This window comes from Gobius niger (assembly GCF_951799975.1).
Source record: "Gobius niger genome assembly, chromosome: 6".
In the NCBI taxonomy this organism is placed as follows: domain Eukaryota; kingdom Metazoa; phylum Chordata; class Actinopteri; order Gobiiformes; family Gobiidae; genus Gobius; species Gobius niger.
In genome coordinates this window covers 6578430-6603859 of record NC_136857.1, presented here as the reverse complement: position 1 = coordinate 6603859, position 25430 = coordinate 6578430, and the positions used below count along the sequence as shown (strand labels likewise).

The 25430-nt window shown below is 38.0% G+C and overlaps 5 protein-coding genes across 5 annotated transcripts; 3 read left to right on the top strand and 2 right to left on the bottom strand.

The window, feature by feature from the left end:
- Positions 1-402: 402 nt before the first annotated feature.
- LOC306965037 (forkhead box protein P1-like) lies at positions 403-13633 on the bottom strand. Its single transcript, XM_079559253.1, has 16 exons — positions 13512-13633; positions 11329-11469; positions 7693-7833; positions 7013-7102; positions 5791-5911; positions 5594-5690; positions 5408-5515; positions 5210-5297; positions 4881-4958; positions 4604-4802; positions 4224-4300; positions 4049-4150; positions 3809-3936; positions 3422-3476; positions 3152-3318; positions 403-1347 (listed from the first exon to the last, which is right to left on the bottom strand). The coding sequence occupies exons 2-16, from the start codon at positions 11452-11454 to the stop codon at positions 1185-1187; spliced, it is 1740 nt and encodes a 579-aa protein (XP_079415379.1). The 5' UTR covers positions 11455-11469; positions 13512-13633; the 3' UTR covers positions 403-1184.
- A 353-nt stretch (positions 13634-13986) lies between these two features.
- On the bottom strand, positions 13987-17205 carry LOC306964914 (eukaryotic translation initiation factor 4E type 3-like). Its single transcript, XM_079559083.1, has 7 exons — positions 16690-17205; positions 16062-16134; positions 15846-15940; positions 15717-15777; positions 15566-15632; positions 15328-15483; positions 13987-15253 (listed from the first exon to the last, which is right to left on the bottom strand). Exons 1-7 carry the CDS (start codon positions 16842-16844, stop codon positions 15207-15209), a joined length of 654 nt encoding a protein of 217 aa, XP_079415209.1. The 5' UTR covers positions 16845-17205; the 3' UTR covers positions 13987-15206.
- A 52-nt stretch (positions 17206-17257) lies between these two features.
- On the top strand, positions 17258-20784 carry LOC306964913 (serine/threonine-protein phosphatase 4 regulatory subunit 2-A-like). The gene is made up of 9 exons (XM_079559082.1): positions 17258-17397; positions 17837-17918; positions 17998-18168; positions 18440-18533; positions 18609-18646; positions 18760-18831; positions 18901-19035; positions 19163-19407; positions 20149-20784. The coding sequence occupies exons 1-9, from the start codon at positions 17364-17366 to the stop codon at positions 20427-20429; spliced, it is 1152 nt and encodes a 383-aa protein (XP_079415208.1). The 5' UTR covers positions 17258-17363; the 3' UTR covers positions 20430-20784.
- A 326-nt stretch (positions 20785-21110) lies between these two features.
- guca1b (guanylate cyclase activator 1B) lies at positions 21111-23564 on the top strand. The gene is made up of 4 exons (XM_079557930.1): positions 21111-22038; positions 22110-22259; positions 22352-22466; positions 23139-23564. The coding sequence occupies exons 1-4, from the start codon at positions 21835-21837 to the stop codon at positions 23261-23263; spliced, it is 594 nt and encodes a 197-aa protein (XP_079414056.1). The 5' UTR covers positions 21111-21834; the 3' UTR covers positions 23264-23564.
- Positions 23565-24010: 446 nt separating this feature from the next.
- On the top strand, positions 24011-25243 carry oard1 (O-acyl-ADP-ribose deacylase 1; the record flags this gene model as incomplete). Its single annotated transcript, XM_079557717.1, has 5 exons — positions 24011-24055; positions 24192-24357; positions 24439-24497; positions 24872-24984; positions 25059-25243. 5 exons carry the CDS (start codon positions 24011-24013, stop codon positions 25207-25209), a joined length of 534 nt encoding a protein of 177 aa, XP_079413843.1. The 3' UTR covers positions 25210-25243.
- Between the last annotated feature and the right edge of the window lie 187 nt (positions 25244-25430).

Genomic DNA, 25430 nt, shown 5'->3' with positions numbered 1-25430 from the left:
TTTACAATAATGGCAAATCTGATACATCATCACCTATAAACTCCCCATAAACCAAGCGATTAGTCCGGTTCACTATGTTTACATTTCCACTGTTGTGGGATTTTCGTGCAGAGTATGAAAACTACATATTTTTGAAAATCTTATGGTATAAGGAATATGTAAAACAATGTTTCCATTTGCCCTGGTCATTTGGTAAAATTGTTTAATTATATCATTTTTCCATTAGAGTATATGTGGAGTTCTGGTCATCGCTACGGTAACTCCATGAAACAAATGACAAGGGTTTCATTTACTTTTTTGACTGGAAGGATCAAATCTACCAAATTTCATAAATTCCAATTAAGTTTTTTAATTCCCCATATAAATGCTATTATTGCTATTATCGCTATAACCGTTTTTCTAATTGCTTATTTAATAAAGTTTTCAAAAATGTATAGCTTTGATACTCTCCCCAAAAATCCGGCAAAATTACATCGTGAACCAGACTAAATGTTGAAAAAGTCGAAACAAACTGCGTGATTTTGGATTATAAAATGAATTACCGTAGCCCATGTTGGCAGTGAACCTTTGCACTTTTGTCTACATTTCATAATATAATATCTACTAAAATAAAATCAGGTAGTGTCCTCAGTCAGATATACAGAGGGGAAAATGAAGTGCTGCCCATCTGTGTTCCCTTTCCTTTGGCATCTCTGCTCGTATGTGTGCACACATAAAAAGATCATAGACTGTTTACAATAGCATGTAGATTTATCACTCTACTGTACAAAGAAAATTATTACGCTAGGCTAAAAAAAAAGAAGAAAGAAATTCTGGTATATGTACAAAAAAGATCACTTTTAATAAGAGTGTTTGGTTATGCTAATGGGAATGGAAATAGGTTGCGCTCACGTGACATCACAACATTTTTAATAAAATGTTAAAGAGGTTATACAAAGTAGAAATAGTCTTTTAACTTTGAGATTCCAGATGTTTTGACCTGTTTTTTTTTAGACCCAATGATGAACAATACGAAGGGAAAACACATTTCTGAAATTACTGTTCTTTCAAAAACCCTGACTCTCCCATAAAGTTATATAGGCCCCTGCCCATTTCACACAACCAAACGTGAACGCAGCCTATTTGGAAAAAGCAACGAGTTTGCTTCAGCAGGTGCTTTGCAGATAGAGGCGTGGACCTTAAAGTCAGAGAGAAGGCACGCGTTCGAAGAGAAAGCTTGGCCTCTCCGGGCTGCCGTCCTCGTGGTGCATCATCTCTGGGCTGTGCACCGGCTCGTCCGTGCTCTCTGGAGACTCGTAGGCATAGTTGTCACATATCTCCTCATCCTCCTGTTCCTCTTTGATACAGCTGTAAAAAAAAAATGACGCACGATTAGCATTAAGTAGTACAGCAGATGGGTTTGTGATGGCAGCGTGACCTTCTATAGGGGTGTAATGTTTGATGTGGTTCACCTTAGGATATTTCTTGCTAAAATACTGTATAATCCAGACATACTGGCATCTATTTCAAAACTAAGAAAGTGACCTCAAAATGTAATTGTTGATAGATAAACTAATGGTGATCTTCAAAAGGTGGGGTAACTGATTTATTATTTTACCTTTGTGAAAGTATAACTGTGTGATCACTGGACTTTTTTTTCCATATTCTCTGCCGTTTTCTTGTATATTTACTTTATACGGTCTAGCTTAGTTTGACTATTGAGTTTTGTTTTTGTTTACTGACTAATTAGTGGGAACATTTGTGGGGAAGTTAGAGAAGAGAATGTTTCTTCTGTATTGTTTGTGGGATCAATGATATCCTTTTTTGTTTGTTTGTTTGTCCCCTGTGTTTTTTGTTAAGCCATGGGCATTTTCCTTCTTGCTTAAAGTTCATATCTTTTAAATTAACTCCCTTTTTGGTGCACTACTCCCTGCCTTGCCAGAAACACCCGGTTACAACACTACAAACCAATTGCTTGTGCTGCTGGTATTTAAATATTACACTCCCTAAAGTGCATTATAAATAAAATGTGAATTTGAATAACTATTGTGAACGATCGTGCACGAATGTGCAGGAGGTATTGTTGCAGAAGTGCACTTTGGCAGAAGCTAAGAGTTTATATTCAACTAACTCAGACTTTCACAGTTTGAAACTATCACAGGATCATTTGCAGGGTTTATCCAGGCAGAAGCAAGTCAAATTTGGTGCTTTTTATGACCGAAAAACTATACTTTAATGCCACAAATGCAGAAAAAACATTGTCACAGATTGAATTTCTTTGGATGTGCAAACATTTCATCAAACAGAGGAAAGATAATTGGACAAATTTGAGCAAATCATGTGTTTTAGACCACCATTTTGGTATTTCCGATGAACTTAAACAGGAAAAATTGTTGATCAATGTCATAATTTACCGATAAATTTAGATTTGAACCCAATTTAATGCTCTTTAGCTTCTTACCACCCGCCTAAACCAAATGCCTTCTGTCCTCTTTGGTTATAGGCCTGTGTAACACCTCATTTGAAACCTAAGACCCACAAAACTGATCTTTTTCCTCGCGTTGTTTCTGTGTTGTGTCACCTTTTTTATGTTTTATCTTGTGGGTTTTTGTCAATTTTTTTTTTTTTTGTCACTTGTTGGTTGACTTTTTGTCTCATTTTTGTCTCATTTTTGTAGCATTTTTGTCACATTTTTGTTGAATTTTTGTCATTTTTTGATTGAGTTTTTATAACATTTTTGTTGAATTGTTGTCACATTTTTGTTGAATTGTTGTCACTTTTTGTTTTTGTTTTTATCACATTTTTGTCACTTTTTTTTTTTTGGTCACATTTTTGTCACATTTTTGTCACATTTTTGTCACTTTTTTGTTGTGTTTACATCCTTGTTTTCTTCTCATTTTTGTGGCTGTTTTGGTGCTTTTTTCCCAAGAAGCTTTTTGATTAGGGTAAAGCCAAACTGGAGAAAATGGGATCCGTTCAGATGGGAGTTAAGAGGTTAAAGACATTTAATGCTTCAGAATACCCCACGGAAACCCTCATTTTGCTACAGCAGCTGATCAGTAGTGAGAGGTTTTGACTGATACACTGCACACAGTTAACTATAAGGCTGATCATGGCCGCACTTCCCCATTATGATCAAGTTTGACGTACGATCTGCGTGTATAATGCTTACAAAGACTGAGGAGGGGACTGGGTGGCGCTGCTGTCACTTTGGTATCCGGAGCCGTTGGCGAGAGCTCCGTTCATCTGCTCCTGGAGAACGTGAGGCAGAGAATGTAGAGGGATGCTGCCCATGGAGGCGGGGTTGAACAGGGAGCTGCTGCAGTCCAGACCGAGACTCTAAAACAATTTAAATAAAACACACATTATCAAATTTTTTGTCAAAAGTTAAAGATAAGATTATGTGTGTTTTAAAGCGATAACAAAATATAATACACTGTACCTGAGATGCAGAGCCAGCAACACACTGTCTGCCTTGGGGATTCTTGATTAGAGACCTGTTATAATGAAAGATAACACCAAGTTATTTTTATTTGAAAATTATCACCCAGAGTTTACAGCATGCTCGAAGAACCACATGTACTAAACAATTCTATTTTCATAAGAACCTCTAAAACTTCCCGTCATCTTGATTTTTTTTTTTATTTATAAAATGCATCTGCAGCTTTTGGCAACATTATTAAAAAAAAGAGGTGGAAAAAAATGGGAAAAACAGGGATGCAGGGCCAGCTGGAGGACATAAAAAAAACTAGTTGGCAGACCTCTAAGAATTGTTTATTACTGTAAATAAACAGTACTTTTTAAATAGTTATTTTCAAATGTTACCTACCCATTACCAGCCATCTTCTGAGGCCTTCTTCTGTGAAACTCAATCTCATCTACTGTCCACACGGCTCCCTTGACATTTTCCAAACGGATAAAGCATTTATGGAGGCTGAGATTATGTCTCACTGCATTCTGTTGGGTTACCAAAAAAAAGAAAAGAAAACAATATTTCAGTAAGCACAAATTCCCCAGCAGGCTTTTGCATGAATATTTATTGACATGTACAGTAGTGCATGATTACTACCTTCCAAGTTGCTGCATTACGCCTGAAATATGCAAAGTTTCGAGTAAACCAGTTGTAGATTTCATTCAGTGTCAGTTGTTGGCGAGGTGACTCAAAAATTGCCTGTAAAAACAAGAGAGATATGTCAGAGATGCCATTTTGAAAACGTTCATAAAGTGAAATAAGACTTGTATACCTGTCTTATGAGAGAAGCATATGTGAACGGAGGTCTGACTTCAGTGCTCAAGTAAAAATCTTTATTGTCAACAATATCTGTGAAAAAAAAGATTATACAATGTTTGTGAAGGTTCTCAGTCATCCAGGAAGTATTCATTGTAGTGAAGCCTAAATTGAGGATATTTCGCTTCTATCAACAGAAGCTTCCTCCTCGCTTCTATTGATTGAAGCAAAACTTCACTGCCGTTATATCATAATGTCAAATATCCACAGTAGGTCACGCAACACTACATTGTAAGAAAAAAAGGTCCATTATGGGTCAAATTCAGATCTCACAGAACTTGGTCTCCTATTAAATGTACTTAGATTACTGAATACCCTAAAACAGTAGAGTATTACCTTGGCTGACCGAGCGGCTGTAGCGCCTCCTCACTGGAGTCCCACTGAACACACTGTTGGGGGTGAAGACAGATGGGGACTCTGAGTGAGGTGTGATGGGAGTGGAAGGAGCTGTGGCACTCTGGGACAGGCTCATGGGAGGTGTAGCTTTGGGCAACGTAGACTGTGAAAACGCCTGCACACTGGACACTAGATTTACCTGTACAAAGAAGATTTACATTTAGTTAAAATGCAGAAAAATGTATTTGATGATAATCATAAAGAAGGTGGCGCGTACAGGCTGTGCTGCCTGTTTGGGTTCAGAAGACTTCAGATGTGCCATCATCGCCTGAAGGCGCTCCTTGTCCTTTTTTAACTAAAAACAGAAGTTGTGAGTTAGCACTTTGGGTTTAACAACAAAATGGCATTTGGTGTGGAACTTGGCATCTTCAGAAGTGCAAGTACATAAAGTCATCACTTCTGTTTTAAGCCTCAGTGTGAAAACACACAACACATTTAGATTACTGATTTTGCATGCAAGGAATTAGTTTAAACTTTAGCGCAAATGAAGAGAGAAACTTCCTGACAAAGTACATATTTTCAAAGGCAGGGAAACTTAATCCATACCTGCAGTTCCAATTGTTGAACCACTTGCATTTGCACACGGCACTGTGCAGTGCTCTTGTCGTCCAGAGTGTGCTCGCCGTTTAAATGTCTGCAGGTAAACAGATTTAGTGTGATGACATGATATATAGGGTCATTGTCCTGTATGCTGTTCAAACAGACAGCAGAGCAAATACAAAACAACTTTAGAACAGCACTCACTTGAGAAACGCATTGAAGTCTCCAAAGACCGTCTCACAGCCGGGCCACTTGCACATGCCGTTCCCATAGAGAGCATGGCTGGCCTGAGTATGTTCATCCTGTGACCCACTAAAACAAGAAGGAAAACATGTAAAGCACAAATAAGAAGCAAAGACAAAAACACAAAACACAAAACATTTACTCTACCTTTCTTTTCTCTTCAGGAGGTAATGATGACCATTGGTGGCAGAAAGAGCTGAAGACTCCCTTGTGTCTCCGCTAACAATCTTACTATTGTCACAACCTTAAACACACGAGACATCAATTTAGCGCAACAATAGGGCAGCACAGCTCAACAGCCACCACAGTGCCCTTTTGGCCCATCGTGTGAATAAACGTCGTACCAGTGAGAGCAGAGGGGTTGGTGGGCAGGACCGACAACAGGCCTTGTCTCTGCAGGTTGAGGAGATGTTGCTGCTGCACCTGGAGGAGCTGCTGCTGGATGGCAACTTGCTGAGCTGTGAGCTGAAGCAGAGAGAGAATAAATGTTATGACAAATGTCAAGATGAAACAAGTAAAAAAAAAAGGACAACCGTGAAACCGTATATGCCTATTACTAAACTATCTGAGTTTGAATACAGATTTAAATTTTGATTAGATTTGCGTGACTTGAAACAATATGAACATACAGCATATGGCTGCAATGTAATCAGATATTGCTGCTTCTAACATTATGATTATCCTCATGCATTTTATGATTTTTCTTTTACATTTCTTGTGATTGCTTTGCCACATCTATCATCACAAAAGGGGCAATGGTAAAATCGTGACGTACCGAGACAAACAGAGACAACATTCACTAAATAGAAAAGGCAGAATGGTTTAGACAAAACTGCTTCAGAGTAAATTTAGCCCATGGTTTTGTCACTTCTTGTGTCTTTTTGAATGCAACTAGGCAACCACAAAGTCATGTGCAGTCAATCACTTAGCTGGCTTAGCAAATGTAATCAGCAAATGTCATTATCTATTTAAAGACCAAGCTCCCCATTTCCCTTTTTTCTGTTGTGGCAAACACAGAGAAGAAATATTTCCTTTCTTTCTTTAAATCAGATCCATCATCAGGAGCCTCATGATCATTTCAGCTCTAAATTCACCGTAACAAAGCGCATTGTACATAGGTGTAACAATGCAGATGTTCTTATGTATAACTAATGAAAACTGCAGAAACTGAAAATTATTTGTAACATTGCTTATTTATCTACTTCAGGTGAGTTTACTAATGTGTGCAGAGTCTACTTCAAGTCAATCTTTGATTTAAAACGTGTTGATATTTTTGCTTAACTATGGACCTAACAAGGATTCAACTATAACAACACAGTGTAGAGACACCGTGTCCTGGGAGTGGACCATTCCTTTTGCGGTTTATTCTGCCTGGGTTTTCTTTTTTCCCATGGATATTTTTTTTCTCTCCTGGAGCCTAATGGAGGGCCTCATGCCATTGAATGTTGCTTTGTTTATTTGTTTTTCTGTAAAGCCGTTTGGGAAAATTACGGCTGGTATTTTGTAGATCCGGTTTATATACTATAACTTCTACTTGAAAAGAAAAATATATATTTAAAAAAATACCTCTTGATTGCTAATCCCAACATTTTTGTGCTGTAGCAACTGGAGATTGAGCTGCTCCTGCTGATTCTTGAAGACCTCTTGAATTTGTTGCTAATGAGAAAATGAGAGGGAGAAAATATAAAATAACGGTGGGACATTTCACAGACCTAAGGTGTGAGATGGGGGCTGATAAAGCGTTTGTATGCATTTAAATGCCCTTTTTGGTAAATGTTGAAAAGTCTAAGTATAAAACTGATATATAATAATCTGTATCTGTTCAGTGCAGGAAGGACTTGTTTGCATCTAAAGTCAATGTAATCTAGACCCTAAAATGTATCATGTTACGTAAATGTATATTGAATTGACTATGGGGATAGGCACATATAAGCTTTATTGCTTCAGCCTACTCCATTTTGAGCATCCACAATTGTATATGAATTAAAAAAAAAAAAAAGAATGTAAAATGGATCAAATAAACTAAACTAGGTCTATTCTGTGATCATCATACAATAATGCACAACAAAGAATTTTGACATTAAGAAAATCTGTCAAAATGTCAGACAAAAAAAAAACTATGATAAAGCAATTGATGGTACAATGAACCACAACAATGTATAAATATTAACCAACGCATTGCTGCTGACAATATTTGAAGTAGACGATATAATGCCCACCTCTAAGTGTATCATAAATAAGTCTACCTGGTGCAACATGAGTGCTTTCTGTTGCTGCAGCAGAGCCTGGAGCTGCTGTGGACTGAGGATTTGCTGCTGTGGCGTGGACTGGATCTGTTGCTGTGGAGCTTCAGCAGGAGGGGTCATCATCGGTAGAGACACTGGGACCTAAAACACACAGGCATTATCAGGGTTAACATGGGGGGAAAAAACATCAGTTAAAGATTAAATGAAACATTACTATTTAACAGTACTATTTTAGTGACACAATTCACAATTGTACTCTCACCTCCAGCCTGAGCCCTGATAAATATTGTTAAGCCAAGACGAGCAAACAACACAAATCCTTTGGCAATTAATCATATGAACATCCCAGCGAGGCACAGTCATATTGGGAATAGCTGACTCCTGAAGGATAAGACATAAAGGATGACAAATCCCTTTTTTGAATAAAATATTTTAAATGTCTGCAATGCGCCAATCTGCAAAAAGCTATTGACTGGTAGCGGTCTTTCAGCCTCTGTTTATTGGCCAGTTTGGCAATACATGCTGCTGTTTCAACTAAAAATAGACAGAAACACCACAAACAGCAAAGCACCCTGGGGAATTCAAGTTCCATCAAAACAACAACAACCCGCACCACGAAAACAACAACAACTGCACCCTTTGCTTTAAGGCAATTATCACGCTCTCCCTCCCCACCAAGCCTCCAGCTCTCAGGCTGTTTACAGTAAACACAAACACCGTAATCAAAAATTGCAGAGAGATATAAATAATGAATAAAAAAGCACACAGAGCCTGTTTACCAAAACAGAATTTGAGCCTCATATTTTAATTAAGGTCTGAACCACAAACAAACATCTTTCTCCGAGGCAGAGCTGTTTTGAATTGGGTAAACAAACTGACAGTGAAATTCACACAGGCTTTGGGTGAACAATAACAGACTGCTGCTTCCTAGTTTGTCCTTTCTTATGAAATTCAATGCTGCAGAGGTGGCCGCTAAAGCGATGAAAACAGGTCTATCCCAGGCAGCATGAGCCCGTTGGCCTCTCTATTTTTCTGTGGACACCATCAACAAAACAACAGCCTTGCCTAATCCCCGTTGCCATGGCAGCCAGCAAGTCCAAACATCTTCTGTTGTTGTTATTGTCGAAAGTCGTAGCAGCGAGCAACAGAGTGTAAACACAAATCTGGTCCCGCAAGACTGGTCCTGTGAACTCCTCGATGACTGACAGTCTGAGAGAAAAACAAGGGGCTGCTAACACTATCTGTCTCCATTTATGAACACAATTGTTACTTATAGGCACAATAAAGCAATAGTGACGTATATGATTTGAGGCTCCATTCCCATTTCTACTACTATTAGCAAAATGAACTTGGTTTGGTCCTTCAGTATACTGTATTGTTGTGAAGGCAGATGTTTTTCAAAATTAAATTATAAAGCATATTTCTACTTCTACATAAAAATAAATAAATAATAATAATCCAATATAAATGATCAATGGAAAAATACCTCTCCACTGTTGAAAGGATGCTTAAATATCCGGAAAGCATGTTCACTTTTACAGAAGACTAGACTAACGTGGTCTGACAGCCTAACTACCCCACTCAATATAAACAAAACTAACAATAAAGCCCTGATCCCTCCGCCCAGCATGAGCTCCCTCCCCTTCCCAAACATCAGCAAAACCTCCCCCATCCCCAGGCTCCCCGTTAGCATAAATATAGAAGCCAGTGTGTTGCTGCAATTGAGATGCACAAAATGACAACATTTATAACGAGATTTATTTTCTTCTTGTCTTGATCGAGATACTGTTTTTAACAAAACAAATTTCCCCTTGGAATAAATAAAGCGTTTGTGATTCTGAAGAGGAAGAAAGCAAAAACAACAACAACAACAACAACAACAATTGTCCGACCTCCATGTCACGCTTCACCAACTGACAAGTGACCTTTCTCTTCTTTTTTAGACTCATGTCTTTTGTGCATTGTCCCTGATCAAATGAAATAAAATTTAAATTCAATTCTTAAACAATCACAACAAAGTGTGAACACTCAGAAGCAGATAGTTGTAGTCAGAGAATTTAAGTCTTCTTAAGTGAAGATGAACAGTGATCAAATGTGTGATATGCAGATTAATTTTGGCCATATTCACCATCCATACTTTGATGCGTGATTGATAGATTGAAACCTTGCTTTGGATCGACACAAATTCGTTCTTGGCCAACCAACCTTCTGAAAATATTCAGCCAAAATTGAATGAGTGAATAAGTGAGTTAAGTCCACAAACACACAAACAAATAACCAGACAAGAAGGTTTACACTCGGCAACAGTAAACCTTCTTGTCTAGTTGGGTGTAACGGCACTGACAAAAAAAAGTTACGGGCCTGTGTCCGTTTTCATGACTAATCCCCTGTGTAGACGGAGGCTGTCAGGCAAATAAATAGTGTTTGAGGATAAACATTAATTCACAATGCACCATTACTGTTATTCTCAGTTACAAAAAAAAGCACCCACAGCTGCAGCAGACATTGGCAGCTGTATTTTACTGTGCTCGAGGGCTTGGTTCTGTTGAAAAGTGAACTCTAATTTACAGCAGTCAGCCATGTTTGATGACCAAACATGGTGCGTTGTCTTTGAATAAGTCAGAAACAGTGTACATTTTTGATCAAAGTTAGTACCTTCTTAAAATAACTCTAATGAGAATAAATTAAGGAATAAAGTAAATAGAGCTAAATCACAATGACTAGACTAGAGCAGGTTTAGACCAAACTTAAGCCTAAATAACATTGAAAAAATGTCTTAAGTATATCAGGACTTGGCACAGCATTTGCAGGTTGGAATAGCCAGACTAACTTTTTGCATGCTATAAAAACAAATCAGTGCTGTACTCCACATGCTAGTACTTCAAGATTTACATACAGAGTGAACAATCAGACAAACAAATGTCCATATCCTATATCAAAACAAACATGGCCGTACATTAAGGGATTTTTTGTTTTTTCCATTTACCAACATATCTGCAGAACATGTATTAGCAACTCAGTATTCATTACGGAACAGGGAGAGCAACAGGACTTAAAACTCATTAATGTGTTTGTCAGATGTTGGAGGAAGAATGTTAAATCAAAATTGCAAAAAAGACAAACATGATTGCACAGAGGACCAAAAGAACATGGCCTTCAGCAGAAATGGTCTCAATGGTAAATGGTCTCCACTTATATAGCGCTTTTCTACCTTCATCAGGCCCAAAGGGCTTTACAGCAAGGAACCACTCACCCATGCACACTCTCATCCATACACCAATGTGGGTTACAGTGTCTCGCCCAAGGACACAACGACAGTGTGCAAAATGAACAGGTATCTTAAAAAAGACTCACGGTTTATCACACTTTGAAATTGGCTGATGGAATTATACCACACTTGGGGCATGCATATTCAGTCATGTACTATTCTTTTAGCACCTTAGGTTCCTATTCTTTATGACACATCTCACATGATATGATTCCTTGACATCAGGTACCAAGAAAGTGGTTGCTTGTATAAACGTCTGAATAAGCAAATTGTACATAAATTGAGTAGAGTAATCAGTGCCATGACCTTTGCTAAAATTGTATGAACGTCCTGTGTATGTAACAGTGGAATGAGGTAGAAAAACTGACCCGTGGAGCCTCAGACGGAGGAGAGTGGCTGCCCCTCACTCGACTCTCATTCTCACCGCTGTGCCCGTTCTCGATCTTATTCGATGGAATGTTGTGGCTGGCTGGTTCTGACCCAGACTCATGCATCTGGACGTCACTGACCTGTGAACAGAGATAACATCAAGATAAGACAATTTGAGGCCCACAGCAGAATAATACCATACAGAAAGGGCTTCAACAGACATACAATTTTGCGAATGATGTATGCAATTTTTCTGAAAAATATTGAGATTACAATCACATTACCATAAAAGTGTATTATAGTGTATCTACACATCAAGGAGCACTGGCAGAATAGCACTTAAGAATTGGAAGTTACACTATGAAGAATCACACAATTTCTGAACATATACATAATTAATTAACAGCACACTCTGAAGGTTTCTAATAGTGTTTGGTGTGATTTGCTTTTGAGTACATATTCAGCACTATTTTAAAATGTCCTATGATACCATCATTTATATGGTGATCTCACTTTTATTGAATGTAGGACTTTGGCATAAAAACTGCACAATTAAAGCTGTATCTACAAAGACAAACATTCCCCTCTGAAGGATCAAGCTCAGTCTATTTGTTGAATAACTGAGTGCTGCCATGACTACTGTAAACACAGGGGCCCTGGGTCCATGTTTATGTGCAAACATATCTTCCTCCTGGAACAATTTGCCATTAACCAGGTGGTGCGATAAACGGCTGTGGCAGGTAGTACAATGCACAAGTAGGCTTTTATGTATACAGCCAGGGAGTGTCTGAGTCAAACATTGAGCAGAATAAACAAAGGTAAATAAAGAAGGCAAATAAATAATGGCCGCTGACAGAGCGATCACATGAAAGCACATACACATAAAGTAGAATGCAACAAAACTGCAATATCATGGAGTCTTTATTGTGAAATTGCACCATTTGAAATACAGTAAATTATTGCTAGTGAACTGATATTGAACATTTCTGTGCAAGACAACTCTTGCATGTGGGCAGAGCATTTTTCAAGAACAAACAAAGGTTGACTACTGCAATGTAAGCACAGGCTTTGGCAAAAATCTGTTGTTTGTTTGTTTGGTCAGATATGCCCGTTTATACTAAACATGGTTGAGTATCATTTACCCTGCCCCAGACTTTTGCTTTCAGTCTCACACTTAACTGTTAAGACAAAGGGCAGAGTTTCCTGTAGGCATCCGGGACAACAGGGATTTTTGTGAGGAAAAATGCTCCACTGGCTGATACTTAGTTTGCCAAAGAGATTCTGCATTTACTATAGTTTTACTATAGTAGTAGATGGCTTTGTGACACAAGACATGAGGCAACAACTTTTTGACACTGGCTTCAGGTCAGGAATAGGTTTGTAATAAACATGCAGTTTATTAGATACATGACTATAACAATAGAGGTTATTAGTTCTCTCAAATGGAGAGGACAAACTGAAAACATGCCTTTTCTAAGAATGTTCAGCAGATCTTTGCCATGAGGTGTGTGATTTTATGTCATAAATTATCAACCCTAATTTCATAAAGCATACATAAAATACATTTATTCAATGTATTTATTTAAAATATCATATACACTCATAAGAAACACAAATGTATGTGGAACCTGCTCAACACTGAAAAGGCTACAGCGGCTCCGTGCGAGTGTTCACTAGGAAACGTTACACGGATTAAACAAATTCAGATCCGTGAGCACCAATCTGTTATAACAGAGATTTAAAATCTAAATTTTAGTAGCTGTAACAACCCACAAAGACAATAAAGCAAAAGAAAATGTGTTGCAAAGCCAAATGCATTAAAGTCGAACAGAAAACCGCATCCCTGCATGGCTGCAGTGTAGTGTTTAGAAAAGGCGAAAAGACGGGAAAAGAATAGAGCGGTGCGTTGTGTATATTTTATTTAAACTCCATTGACATAACCGATATGTCAATAAGAATATAGTGAAAGCGAGATACACATTTGAATAATAAAAGCAACCTTTACTGAATTGCATTTTTCTTGGCGATGTAACAAAAGCTAGCAGTCAGTCAGCCTGCCCATGATCAACGCTAGCCCACGAGAGAGAACTCCATTCCCAACCGATGGAGAACCAATGAATAAAATGTCAGTGCAAAGCTTGATTGAAAAAGACCAGTTGTAATAAAATGTTAGTTTACTCACGGACTGATGCAGAGGTGGACGATCGGTCTCCCGGGTTGGTGAAGTGAAGAAAAATCTCGGAACAGAGCTCCCCTCTGGTAGCGAGCCGAGGCGCTAGCCACAAGTGCTAATGGAGGCGTGGCCTAGGTAAAAGTAAACAAAGGTGACGTCATGCTCACACGCGGGACAGTCGTCACAGCACAGCCGGGCAATTTATGTTAAAAATGATGTTGTTTTTATACACCACAATGAGACACGGTTAAAAAAGGAAGAAAGGGATTATTCGTCTAATTTCAAGTGTGAGAGAGAGCGAGAGAAAAAAAAGTTTATCATATTGGTTAGTGCACGTTACATCCAGAAGATGGAGGCATTTTACCTTCTAATGAAAGAAAAAAACACACACACAGCACCCTAGTTAGGGTTCAAGACTTTTTTGGACACTATGACACAAATGAACTATAGAAGGTATAAAATAAAACGTGAGAAGTTTGTTTGTGAACACAATGGTTCTTTATTATAAACGTGTAAAACTTAAAAAAGAACCAGTTACAGAGGACATGCTTAACAAACCCACATTCTAATAAAAGGCTGCAAAACCCAAGGCACAATTCAAAGTCAGCTTCCAAGGTCCAAGATCTTGGGTAAGCAGGCATCTATACATGTGCAAAGGTCCAGTAGGGTACGCAGTGATTTCTACTTATACAACAGAACAGAATGTGCCTTTAAACAACATTACACAACAATGAAGGTCAAATACCAGAGCAATGCAACTTGTCTAGTCAGATGATTTTGTTACATTAATACTCATTTTCTTTTTAGATGAAAAAAAATCAGTTTCTATAGGTGTCATCATGCAGCACCTATGTAATCTCTATAATACAAACACTACTTGAACACACGGAGGGGAACTGTATGCCCCATAGAAAAAAAGATCCCTGAAATCCCATTACAAGTACATGATATAATGAAATAATGAAATGAAATGACAATTACAAATTTAGTTCAGATTGGACATTTTTGCAACAAGGAGATGCGTTTTCTTTTCTTTCTTTTTCAAGGGTAAAAAAAAGAACATTTAAAAACTTGTATACTAAAAAGGGCACAACAGAAACTCCTACAATAAAAATAAATTACAAAGAAAGTGAACCATTTAGAAAACAAACAAAAGAAACTACTGTTTGTAGGTACATATAAAACTTGATTAATGAAGTAAATGTGCAAGGGTTTACGAATAATAGACAGTAACATTTAAAAAAAAGCCTGAAAACATCTGACCTGATAAGGTACTTTTCAGTGTGTAGTTTTTGAAAGAGTTATTTTATGTGCACTGGGAAATAAAGTGCTAGATGCGTCTGAACTGTACAAGCACTAGCCTGGCAAGACCAGTATGCTACCCCTCTGTATTTTTTTGTACAGAGGGGTATATACAGAGGGATCGCTGGTACAGCAGTTAGTCTGGTTTCCAGGCAATACAAGCACAGCCAATGTAGACATCTGTTGCTTTGGAACAAGTATATAAAATGATTGGTACAAAAGAAATACTGTCAGTGTTTTCAGCTACAATAAAGTTGTTTTAGATCAACATGACTGACAGCAAACACAAAAAAGATAATACAAACTATTTTCTATATTACAATTGAGTATAATACTTCCCCACATGTATAAATGTGAAATGAGGTCAAAGGCAAATAAACTCCAAGTGTGACATAAAACTTGTTAATGTCTTGAACGACCTCCTTCGAAGGCATGGTGCTCCATGTGGGCTGTAAAACATTGAGTTAATTATTACAGTTTCTCTGAAATCAGTGACAAAAATCATTAACTTCCAAATACTTACGTTTGTAGAAAACTGCTTTAAATGATATTTGTGGCAGAAGCTCATAGATCTTCCCTAAAATGCTTGATTCGTTAACACAAATGGCATTTCCATTCCATACTTGAACAATATCCTCTCTGTCCCGGACACTGACACTAACTCCAACCACTTCGTCATCTGCAAAACATCAAAACAATAATTTAATCTAACAATAAACATGAATAAATAACTTTTTACAAGTAAATTTGTTCGAAGATACCTTTAGCACAAAAATCACTGAACTGTTCCCCAATGGTGGCCAATAACAGCTCTTTCCACACCACAGCCTTTAATAATGTAAACAAAGAAATGTACAGATCATGTGTTGCTTAAAAACAAATTAAAACACAGCACACAGAAGTCCCACTTACAGTGCATTCCTTTGGTACTTTCATTTTCCAAACACCACCGTTAGCATTACTTTCTTCTTCCCTAAAACCAAATAGGTGTCAGTATCATATACCTCATTAAACAAAAAAGGTCAATATACAAAGACTTACCATAGTGGCTTTCTTTCCCCTCTCATCAGATGATAGCTACAGCGTAAAGGCAAGCTTGGGACACTGGGGATGTTGTTGTAAACTCTCCAAAAGTCCTGCAAAGGAAACAAACACAAAATGTATTGCACTTAAATTCTTCATCGGGATATGAACGTCTTAAATACTGCTTGAAGTGCATGTAGCTGTCACATAATACAAGTGTCTGAGGAGCCTTACCTGAACTGTATCAACCGTGTAGATTTTCTTCAAGTTGGATTCACATTCAGCAGCCGTTGTTCCAGGTAATGATCTGAGGCAGGTGGAAATAACACCATATTCACTTATGGTTACTTAAAATCTCAAAATAGAGAACTGCTTCCCTGAGTCAGGCCAGAAGAGATCAAATGGCAAATAAGCAAGTCAACAGTAAACAACATTGACCTCAATGGAACTAAGAAGCAGGTGACGTGTTATCAAGATTGTGAAACTCACTTTGAATGCAATTGTACAGCTCAAGTTTACATTTTGTAGAAGAATGATGAAATACAGCAATAATGTAATAAGATCTTTTGAATAAAATGTGGGAATTTGTGATTTCTGATGTATTTAGTCGTACAAAATATGTGACACACTTCACTGTCAAGACTGTAAGGAGGTCAGGGTTGTCAGAAATTAGGTCAGTATGTATATAAGCCTACAAGTCACAAGATCAACAGTGTTTTTTGCCCACTGTGTCAAAAGTAAAGTGCCAAAACGGAGTGTACTAAACACTACTTCATCAAACCAAGGAGTTTAATGGATTTATTTAAAATTATCAGACTAAAAAATAGTTGCCACAATTGTCCATGTAAAAATAATGACTTACCTGTCAAGCCAAAATGTCCACGGTGAATGTAAAGGCAGGGTGTCCACGTCGATATTTTTTATAATTCTTCCCAAATCTCTCTCGTGGTGGATTGTGTGGTCCAGTAGACGAGATGGTGAGGTCAGTTGAATAGGGACAGTTGCCGGGGCTGCCATTGTTACTTCGTATGACTCTGGGACAAAATTCTTCGCACACACTTGTAGATGCTGTACCCCTCGAACAGTTTTCGTTGTATGTAGGCTGCTGTTTATTTAAGTCTGTTCAGCTGCTGACTCATTGGCTGTCCACCGGTTTGCGCCGTCATAACAACCCCCCCAAAAAAACACGATGACGACGCCTCCTGTCTGTCTGGTGCGCGTCTACCCCCAAGGAGAATGACCCAGAAGTTTCTCAACGTGCAAGGTCTTATTCAACCGTGCAATACAACCAATGCTCCTGTCTATCAAACTGCTTTGACCCCTTGATGTGCAGACAACAGAATAACAGTGAAAGCGCGAGTGAAAGTGGCGCATTGTTGTCGATTGTTGTTATAAAAATCTACTTCCTGAATTTGAAATACGTCACTCAGCGCATGCGCAGTGTGTTCGACTGATAGCTTTGTTGAATAATTTGCTCCTGCTGCTACTTGTGCTAGCAGCAAGTGTATACCTGCCTATGTCGGCCTGGATACAAACATGGACATCGCCACGTTACTGGAGGCGTTTCAAGGCAATGATACACTTCTCTTAATAAAATATGAACATTAGCCAGTGCCTTTTCTATTCATCTTTATAGCAAAAGACATTTTGTTGTCATTAGCGTGTATGCGAGCCACGTTATCGCTACAAACATTGAATTGGTATTCGCCAATTCTACGTGTTTCAACTTATTTGCTGTTAATACTCATTTCCCAATATTTCAATATTTGTTGTTACTGTTTTCTGTTGAAACAAAACAAATCAAAAACAAAAAACAAGCATAGTCTGTTTCACCCGTAAGTTACTGTAATTTGATGTTTACATCATTGTATCTTTCTCTATGACGGGAGTAAAGCTACGGGACCTTGGATTGTTAATTTCCATGCCAACTACAATTAGCAAGAACATTTGTAACCTGAGTCTTTTAACACTACTCGCCTATAGCAATTACTTTGATTTGTATCTTGTAGATTTCGAGAAGAGGGGAAAGAAAGACACCATTCCACTCCTGGAGCAATTCTTGAGCCATATTGCCAAGACAGGAGAGCCACAGTGAGTAGATGAGCCCAGATGCTCATGGTAATGTGTATAGATTTAATACATTGTTTTGTCCCTCTTTAACTTCCCCTAGGGTTCCATGGACTCATTTTAAACCATACTTCATATTCAAGTTGGAAAGCATCATGGATAGTTTCCATGCCTCAGCACCAGAGCAGCGACCTATTGATAATCCGAATGTAGACTGTGTGTCCTTCGAGGAGATGAAGAAGAGAATCCTTAAAATAGTGGATGGCTACATTGGGTCAGTATTGTATTGGGATGCTTTACACATACAACACAAATTTTGATTCTCAAATAAGCAGTACAGTACAGAAATGGTTGTAAGCACTTTTAAGATAGCTTAGAATGTAGTGTTTATTGGTCTTTTGAAATGTTTCATGAGGAAACCTTTGACACAGACACCAATTTGATACAATTTTGTTTGTAGTTCTAACTATATTAAACCTCACAAAAATATATACATACCGGTACATGTATATATATATATATATAGTTTTTTGTTTTTTTTACAGGATTCCATTCACTATTCAGCGTCTGTGTGAACTGTTGACAGACCCTAAACGGAATTATTCAGGAACTGAGAAGTTTCTCAGGGGATTGGAGAAGGTGAGACATAACCATTTATACCAATCTTTTCACATAACAGGTAGCACATGAACATTTTCTATGTTTGTGTTGCAGAATGTTATGGTGGTCAGCTGTGTGTGTCCTACATCAGAGTAAGGATTTTATTTATTTTTAATGTTTCACAATTTATACCTTACAAATCAGATTGTATGAAATCAAGTTGTTTTTGTATAGCCTAAATGTTCTTTGCATTTTGTTTTTGAAGAAAATACGAGTCCTCGTCTGCAAACAAAATGAATGGGGTGATGTTTCAGGGCAACTCTCTGTATTCCGAGAGGTAGATATTTACTCAAAACATTTTAATCACAAGTGCTGTGCATAAAAAGCCTATTTGTATTTTACACAGTCGAAACATCAATGGACCAAGCACTCCAAAACCACTCAGATCAAGACTGGCACTGTCATCTTCATTTTCAACTAATGGGCTCCCTGTCAGCAAAGAAAGCGAGTCAACAACAGAGAATACGGAGGATCAAATGAGGTAACTGTGACCAATCTAGAATTATTGTGTCAACATTAAAAAAATAAGGCAATATTTCATATGTTTTGCATTAATATTATTGAGCACTGTAATTGAATTTGTGATTGTTTTTTTCTGTTCATGATAGCGATACTTCTTTGTCAGAGGAAGAAGAGTCTCTAAACATCAGGACTAAGAATAAGCACGAGGAGGAGGGAAAGGAGCAGAGTGTTGACAGCCCTGAGGTAAAGAGGTTGAGGCGTGAGAGGAGAGAGGGCAGCAGTGAGACTGAAGACAAGGGTCCTGAGAGTCTATCAGAGACCCCTCACTGCTCCACTGAAGAGCACCCCAGTGATGCTGTCTCTGGGACACCTGCTATTTCAGAGAATGAGGGTAAGCACTAGGTGGGCTTTTTTTGTGTGTGAAGATACTCTAGTGTCAGGATGCCTCCACCAGGGTTGCCAGGTCTCGGGAGCCAAATCCGACCAAACATATCTGAAAAACCCACGATCATGCAGCGCGGCTGGAATTTTCATATTTACTCCGATGATGTGGAACTGTGCCTTTCTCCCACTTACACTGAAAAAGTAGTTCTATCATGGATTTGAGATTTTTTCATTTGAATTAGTGATTTTTTTAATCAAGAAATAAGCCAAATATATATTCTACACACAAACCTGCATAGCCAAAACCCACAGTTTTTTCCATCTGTGACCAGGCATAGAAATCCATGCAATGTGGTCCTCTATGACAAAAAAGTCATACTATATTGACTTTCTTTCACACTCACTAATAGATAAAGAGACTACATCCGTACATTAAACTTGCAATTCCAGTTGTTTTCTCCTTTGCTGTATGCCCTAAAAGTGGGTTAGAGTTTAGTGTCTTTAAGGACCTTGAGTGAGCAGAGGCAGGGAAGGGAGAGAGTTCAGTTCTGCTGAATAAAAAAAGAGGTTTGAGAATTTAAAGTCAGATTATAGTAAGTAGGATGTAAATTGATTTATTAAGCACATTTAACAGAATTCTCATGCTCCTTAAATCCATGAAATGAAGTTCGCAACTATGATAACAGCTGGTAAATTTTTAAATCAATTGATCATTGTTTTACTTTAAAGATTGCATATTTTCTCCTAGAGCCATGCAACTCAACAGAAATGTGTGAAAACCAGAACAGCTCTTCAGAGGACAAGTCTCCCCAGAGTGAAACCACGGACAGCGCTGTAGACCAACAAGAACAAGATACACTTTTAGAGACAAACAATGACGCTGAACCAAATGATATAAAGAGCTGTGACAGAGCGGATGGCGAGGAGCCAGTCCCTTCAACGGGTGTTTCCACAGACTTGAAAACAGACTGCGATGCCAACTCTTTAGACAGCTCACAAACAGAAAAAAAAACAAAGGAACAAGAGTGAAAACCAAAAGCACAACCTGGCAACGGACTGTTTACACTGTATATTATTACAGCAAATGTATATTTCTGTAACACTGTGGTCTTCTTGGAAAAAAGACCAGGAACAATGTGAAGTTCTCCCTCAGTTAGTACAAGCACATTGTCACATCTCTAAACTGGAAGGAAATAATACAAACTTGGCTTTTTCAATGTTAAAATGTCTTAATTAACCTGTTATCATTTTTTATACTATCACTAGTGTAATATGAAAAGGAATTTAATTTACTTTTATTAATTCCACTTACTTACTTGGTTTGCTCTAATATATTGAGTTTTGTATCACTTGAAGTCTTAGTGACCAATAAGGAAATAACTTTTTATAGAGTTAAGCTTGATATGCATCCACGTTTTGTAACTATTAAATTATTAACACCACTAATACTGGCAGAATGTAATCTTACTGGATAGAAGTTTAGCTAGTATTTCCTGTTTTTCTGATTTTGTGGGGGGAAAAAAGCTTTTACAGCATCTGTTATTTTTAAATAGATTGACATTTTATTACTGTACATAGTATTAACATAAAATAATAATAAATTGTTCCTTTTGGATTTTCCCATTTCCAGCTTCACAAAGTGATTTTGTTTAGCTCTAAAATCCAACTGATATTGGATTGCTAATACGTAGTTGGTAATACTTTGTTATTCAATACGCAGATGTGTATCAGGTCTATATTTACACCTATCACAGTGACACCTTGGAATTCATAAGCTAAGATTAGCATGATCCACTTTGTCAGCAGGAACTGTGCTAGGAAGGTATTGGGTCATAGAAAGTCCCCACCTTTAAACTGTGGAAAACCCATGAATGCTAATACAGTAGAGTCATGTTGGAAGGGGCACCCAGAGGTAAATGTACGGCAAGTCATACCACCCAGTTGGAGGCACTTTGGAAAAGCTAAAATAGGAGAGTTTGATTTATGCATTAAATACAATGTGTGCCTGTATGCAATCATATAAATAGAGTGGTATTTATAGATAAACTTATAGAATATTATAGATCGTATACTTGGTATTGCAAACACTTCACAATCAATCATTATAAACAGTGGGAGAGAGAGGGGGACAACGAGTGTGTCTCAAAATCATATCAGTATTTACTTCCTAATTGATTATGACAAGTATTTAATACTAATCCTTTATCCTGTAATCCACAACACTCTGTGCTTTACTTCCACACTTGATTGGCCTCAGTCAACAGCATTATGTTGCTTCTGATGGAATGGGCCAACAAAAAATAAAATTATTCTTGGCTGATATTAGAAACAACTTCGAATCCAGAGATAACCAGTGATGGATTTCTAGTCTATTTTTGGATAAATATGTGTTTGTGATCATTGTCTGAAAGAAGTTAAGAAATCTACAATCAAAATGGGTCAGCGGCTGAGCGAGGAAGGTGATCCTGACAAAGAAATTGATGTTGCAGAGCTGCAGGAGTGGTACAAAAAGTTTGTTGTGGAATGTCCAAGCGGAACTTTGTTCATGCACGAATTCAAGAGCTTCTTTGGCGTCACCCAGAACCAGGCAGCAGCGGACTATATTGAGAACATGTTTCGAGCTTTTGACAAGAATGGGGTAAGGATTCTGAAATAGACACGTTTGACTGATAGACTATCATGTTTGTGATTTTGTCTTTGTCTATACAGGACAACACCATAGACTTTCTGGAGTATGTGGCAGCTTTAAACCTTGTACTGAGGGGTAAGCTGGAACATAAGCTCAAATGGACGTTCAAAATGTATGACAAAGATGGAAGTGGATGCATTGACAAAACAGAGCTCCTGGAGATTGTGGAGGTAATAAAGCTATTGTCCATTATGTACTCGTTAGAAAACTAAACACACACAGAGCATTAGTAATGAAGGTCTTATGATATTTCCTGTCACAGTCCATATATCGACTGAAGAAAGCCTGCCATGGGGAACTGGATGAAGAGTGCAATCTTCTGACTCCAGACCAAGTAGTGGACCGGATATTTGAGCTGGTGGATGAAAATGGAGATGGTAAGAGTATTCTGATGAACTCCAAAACAAAATAGATCATTTTGAGGAACAATATGGAGTGATGTATGGCTTTAGGTTTAATTGAATATTTATTTTTTGATTATTTTTTGTAAAGATGTTGGGGGAAATCAGCACAAGTTTGATGCAATGTAGGCGATTCAGAAGAGAGTGGTTTACCTTGTTATTGGTTACTAGATCTGTATTAAGTTTGCTGCAAATAGCATTGGTTTTGGTGTGAGAGGCAAAAAGACCACTGCCCTTAAAAAACTTTTATCTTAGATAGAAAACTCCTGTATGACTGAGAGCTTACATAAACACGCAATTCATGAATGAAACAATTATAAAGAATGTTCAGTCTCTTAAACAACTTACCACCAGACCCAACATTTAAGATTAATTTTAGTAAGCTATTTCTATCCAGTTTAACCAGCAGTTTGTTATTATTTGATTACATTACAAGTAGTTATTTAAGATTACCTCAAGTCCAGTTTTGCTATATTTCACTGCTTGATATTATACAATAGTGTGTTAGAAAAAAATAATCAAATAAATTATTCAGATCAAATCAAGTTAGTGAAATTATTCCGGGTCGGGTTAACTAATACATTCCTGATATATAAACCATGCAATAGTTAATCTAATACCGACCTTGGCTTTTCTTGTGCCTCCCAGGTGAGCTGTCCCTGGATGAGTTCATAGACGGGGCACGGAGGGATAAGTGGGTGATGAAGATGCTGCAGATGGACGTGAACCCTGGAGACTGGCTGGGAGAGCGGAGACGCAGTGCTGACTTCTGAGGCGTGAACGGCATGTGATATTAAAGAGGGATCATTGTGTACAAGTTCAATATGATTATATAACTAAATGTCAACGTTTTTGAACTGCTAATCGTGTTATGTTCCCTCATAAAAAAACATACTTTTCTTTTGTTTTTTCATCGCATGTTTGAGTAATCCTGCAAAGTCCAGTTTCACCCGACTCATTCTGATCATTTCAGCACTCAAATTGCCTCAACTCTGCCAACCATTTATTTCAAACAGCTGACAACAACCATGTTTGTAGCTTTATTTCTACAATTTTACTCCCTTAACTGCAACTCCTACCATGGTGAAATAAAAGACCAATGTTTACACTTCCGATGTCTACTGTTTATTTTACGTTTTAACTTTACGTATATAATAATAATAATAATAATAATAATAATGATAATGATAATGATAATGATAATGATAATGATAATGATAATGATAATAATGATAATAATAATATCGACGCACTGAATCTGTTGATAAAATAAAATGATCGTCTAAAGTGGTGTTCTCGCGTGAAGATACGAGACTTCCTGAATGGTGCCGATCCAAGCTGTAATTTGGGTTTGTTTTTTAACGTCCACGTGGTAAATTCATTCAATGCTACTTCATGTTAGTGTTGCCCGTAATGTCGCGGCGTCCCTGTTGTTTTTTTCGTGAGTAGATACCTCATTGTTATTTTTACCACATAGGCACACCTAGCCACTGTAGTAGCCATCACTTATCCCTCTCCCCATGTCATCTGAAGTCAAGACGTCAACCGAAACCGAAACTGCTCAGGTAAAAACCATAGATAAAACCCAACCAACCAAGTATATTTGTATTGAATTAATATTAAGTCGTCGGTTTCTGATTCTCATTTTCCTGTCGTTCTTTCTACTCTCTTTACGGTTCAACACTGCCCCCTCCTGGCCAGTGTTCAGACCGCACATGGAGCATCACTTACGTTACCGGGAACCTGTTCACGTGCCCGTCCGACGAGTCTTTGGCCCACTGCATCAGCGAGGACTGCCGCATGGGGGCAGGCATCGCCGTCAGGTTCAAGAGGGAGTTTGATGGGGTGGAGGACTTAAAGGCACAGAGTGAGTCATGTTCTTAATTGGACTAATGTTTCTGTTCACAAACGGAAACGGTTTATTTTTCTGGCACCCATTTTTCAACAGAGAAAGAGATGGGGCAGTGTGCAGTCCTGACTAGAGGAAAGCGTTTTGTATACTATCTGGTATGTAGGCCTATGTACATTATATTATGTATATATTTTGTTAATGTTAATCAATCTAAACATAGACTTGGCTCAAATTTTATTATCTGATGTTCTAATATTGTTTTAAATAATAAAACTAGATACTACATTAGTTCTCTGCGATGATAGAGAGGGTTAGGTAATTACAGGAAGGTTGGCAGTTCGAATCCCAGCACCCACTGATAGTGTCCATTGGCAAGACACAGAGTTGCTTCTATCGGGACTGCCCCCACTAAGTGCGAAGTGAATGAATGATGATTGCAGGGTAGCACTTTGAGAAGCATGATGTGCCAACAAAGCTAATATTATGACAGTATATAAATGTACTAAGCCTCATTTGATCTTCATTACAGATTACAAAGAAGAGGTACAACCAAAAACCTACGTATAACAGCCTGAGACAAAGCTTGGAAGATATGAAGCGTCACTGTGAAACAAATGGGGTATCCAAAGTGTCAATGCCCAGGTTGGCTTTATGCATTACATTAGTTTATTTTCCCTATTTTTGTTTATATATTTGACTGTTCCTTCTCGTGACAGAATTGGCTGTGGCCTGGACAAACTGGATTGGAGACGAGTGTCGGAGATTCTGAAGGAGGTTTTTGAAAATTCACACATCTCGGTCACTGTCTATAGCCTTCCAGAGAAAACGGAGACAACCGTGATGAAAGAAAACACCCGGAGAAAGTAAAAATCACACTTTATTGGTGACATTCAATGTAAATGTTTTGCACTAACGGACCATTTTCATGTTGTTTTCTATTAAACCTTGATTTTCTGTTACTGGTTGCCCTCTTTATTGACAGTAACTGAATAAATAGTGAGCTGGACAGTCAATGTGGCGGCTGTATTTGCTTTGGCATCGTGCACTGCATTATTGATCCGTGTCCATTGCCTAAAAGCAGCTTGGGA

What these genes read in the sequence shown, in the direction of transcription:
- LOC306964914 (XM_079559083.1), bottom strand. Translation starts at nt 16,844, where the DNA reads ATGGCAGCCCCGGCAACTGTCCCTATTCAACTGACCTCACCATCTCGT. An exon ending in ACACGGTTGATACAGTTCAG is followed by an intron (nt 15,941 to 16,061) that starts GTAAGGCTCCTC and finishes TTTCCTTTGCAG; the next exon opens with GACTTTTGGAGAGTTTACAA. An exon ending in TAAAGCAGTTTTCTACAAAC is followed by an intron (nt 15,254 to 15,327) that starts GTAAGTATTTGG and finishes AATGTTTTACAG; the next exon opens with CCCACATGGAGCACCATGCC.
- LOC306965037 (XM_079559253.1), bottom strand. Translation starts at nt 11,454, where the DNA reads ATGCATGAGTCTGGGTCAGAACCAGCCAGCCACAACATTCCATCGAAT. An exon ending in CTCCTGAAGAGAAAAGAAAG is followed by an intron (nt 5,516 to 5,593) that starts GTAGAGTAAATG and finishes TTCTTGTTTTAG; the next exon opens with TGGGTCACAGGATGAACATA. An exon ending in TTGCTGGCTCTGCATCTCAG is followed by an intron (nt 3,319 to 3,421) that starts GTACAGTGTATT and finishes AAATTGTTTTAG; the next exon opens with AGTCTCGGTCTGGACTGCAG.
- LOC306964913 (XM_079559082.1), top strand. Translation starts at nt 17,364, where the DNA reads ATGGACATCGCCACGTTACTGGAGGCGTTTCAAG. An exon ending in ATAGTGGATGGCTACATTGG is followed by an intron (nt 18,169 to 18,439) that starts GTCAGTATTGTA and finishes TTTTTTTTACAG; the next exon opens with GATTCCATTCACTATTCAGC. An exon ending in TGCTATTTCAGAGAATGAGG is followed by an intron (nt 19,408 to 20,148) that starts GTAAGCACTAGG and finishes ATTTTCTCCTAG; the next exon opens with AGCCATGCAACTCAACAGAA.
- guca1b (XM_079557930.1), top strand. Translation starts at nt 21,835, where the DNA reads ATGGGTCAGCGGCTGAGCGAGGAAGGTGATCCTGACAAAGAAATTGAT. An exon ending in GAGCTTTTGACAAGAATGGG is followed by an intron (nt 22,039 to 22,109) that starts GTAAGGATTCTG and finishes TTGTCTATACAG; the next exon opens with GACAACACCATAGACTTTCT. An exon ending in AGCTCCTGGAGATTGTGGAG is followed by an intron (nt 22,260 to 22,351) that starts GTAATAAAGCTA and finishes TTCCTGTCACAG; the next exon opens with TCCATATATCGACTGAAGAA.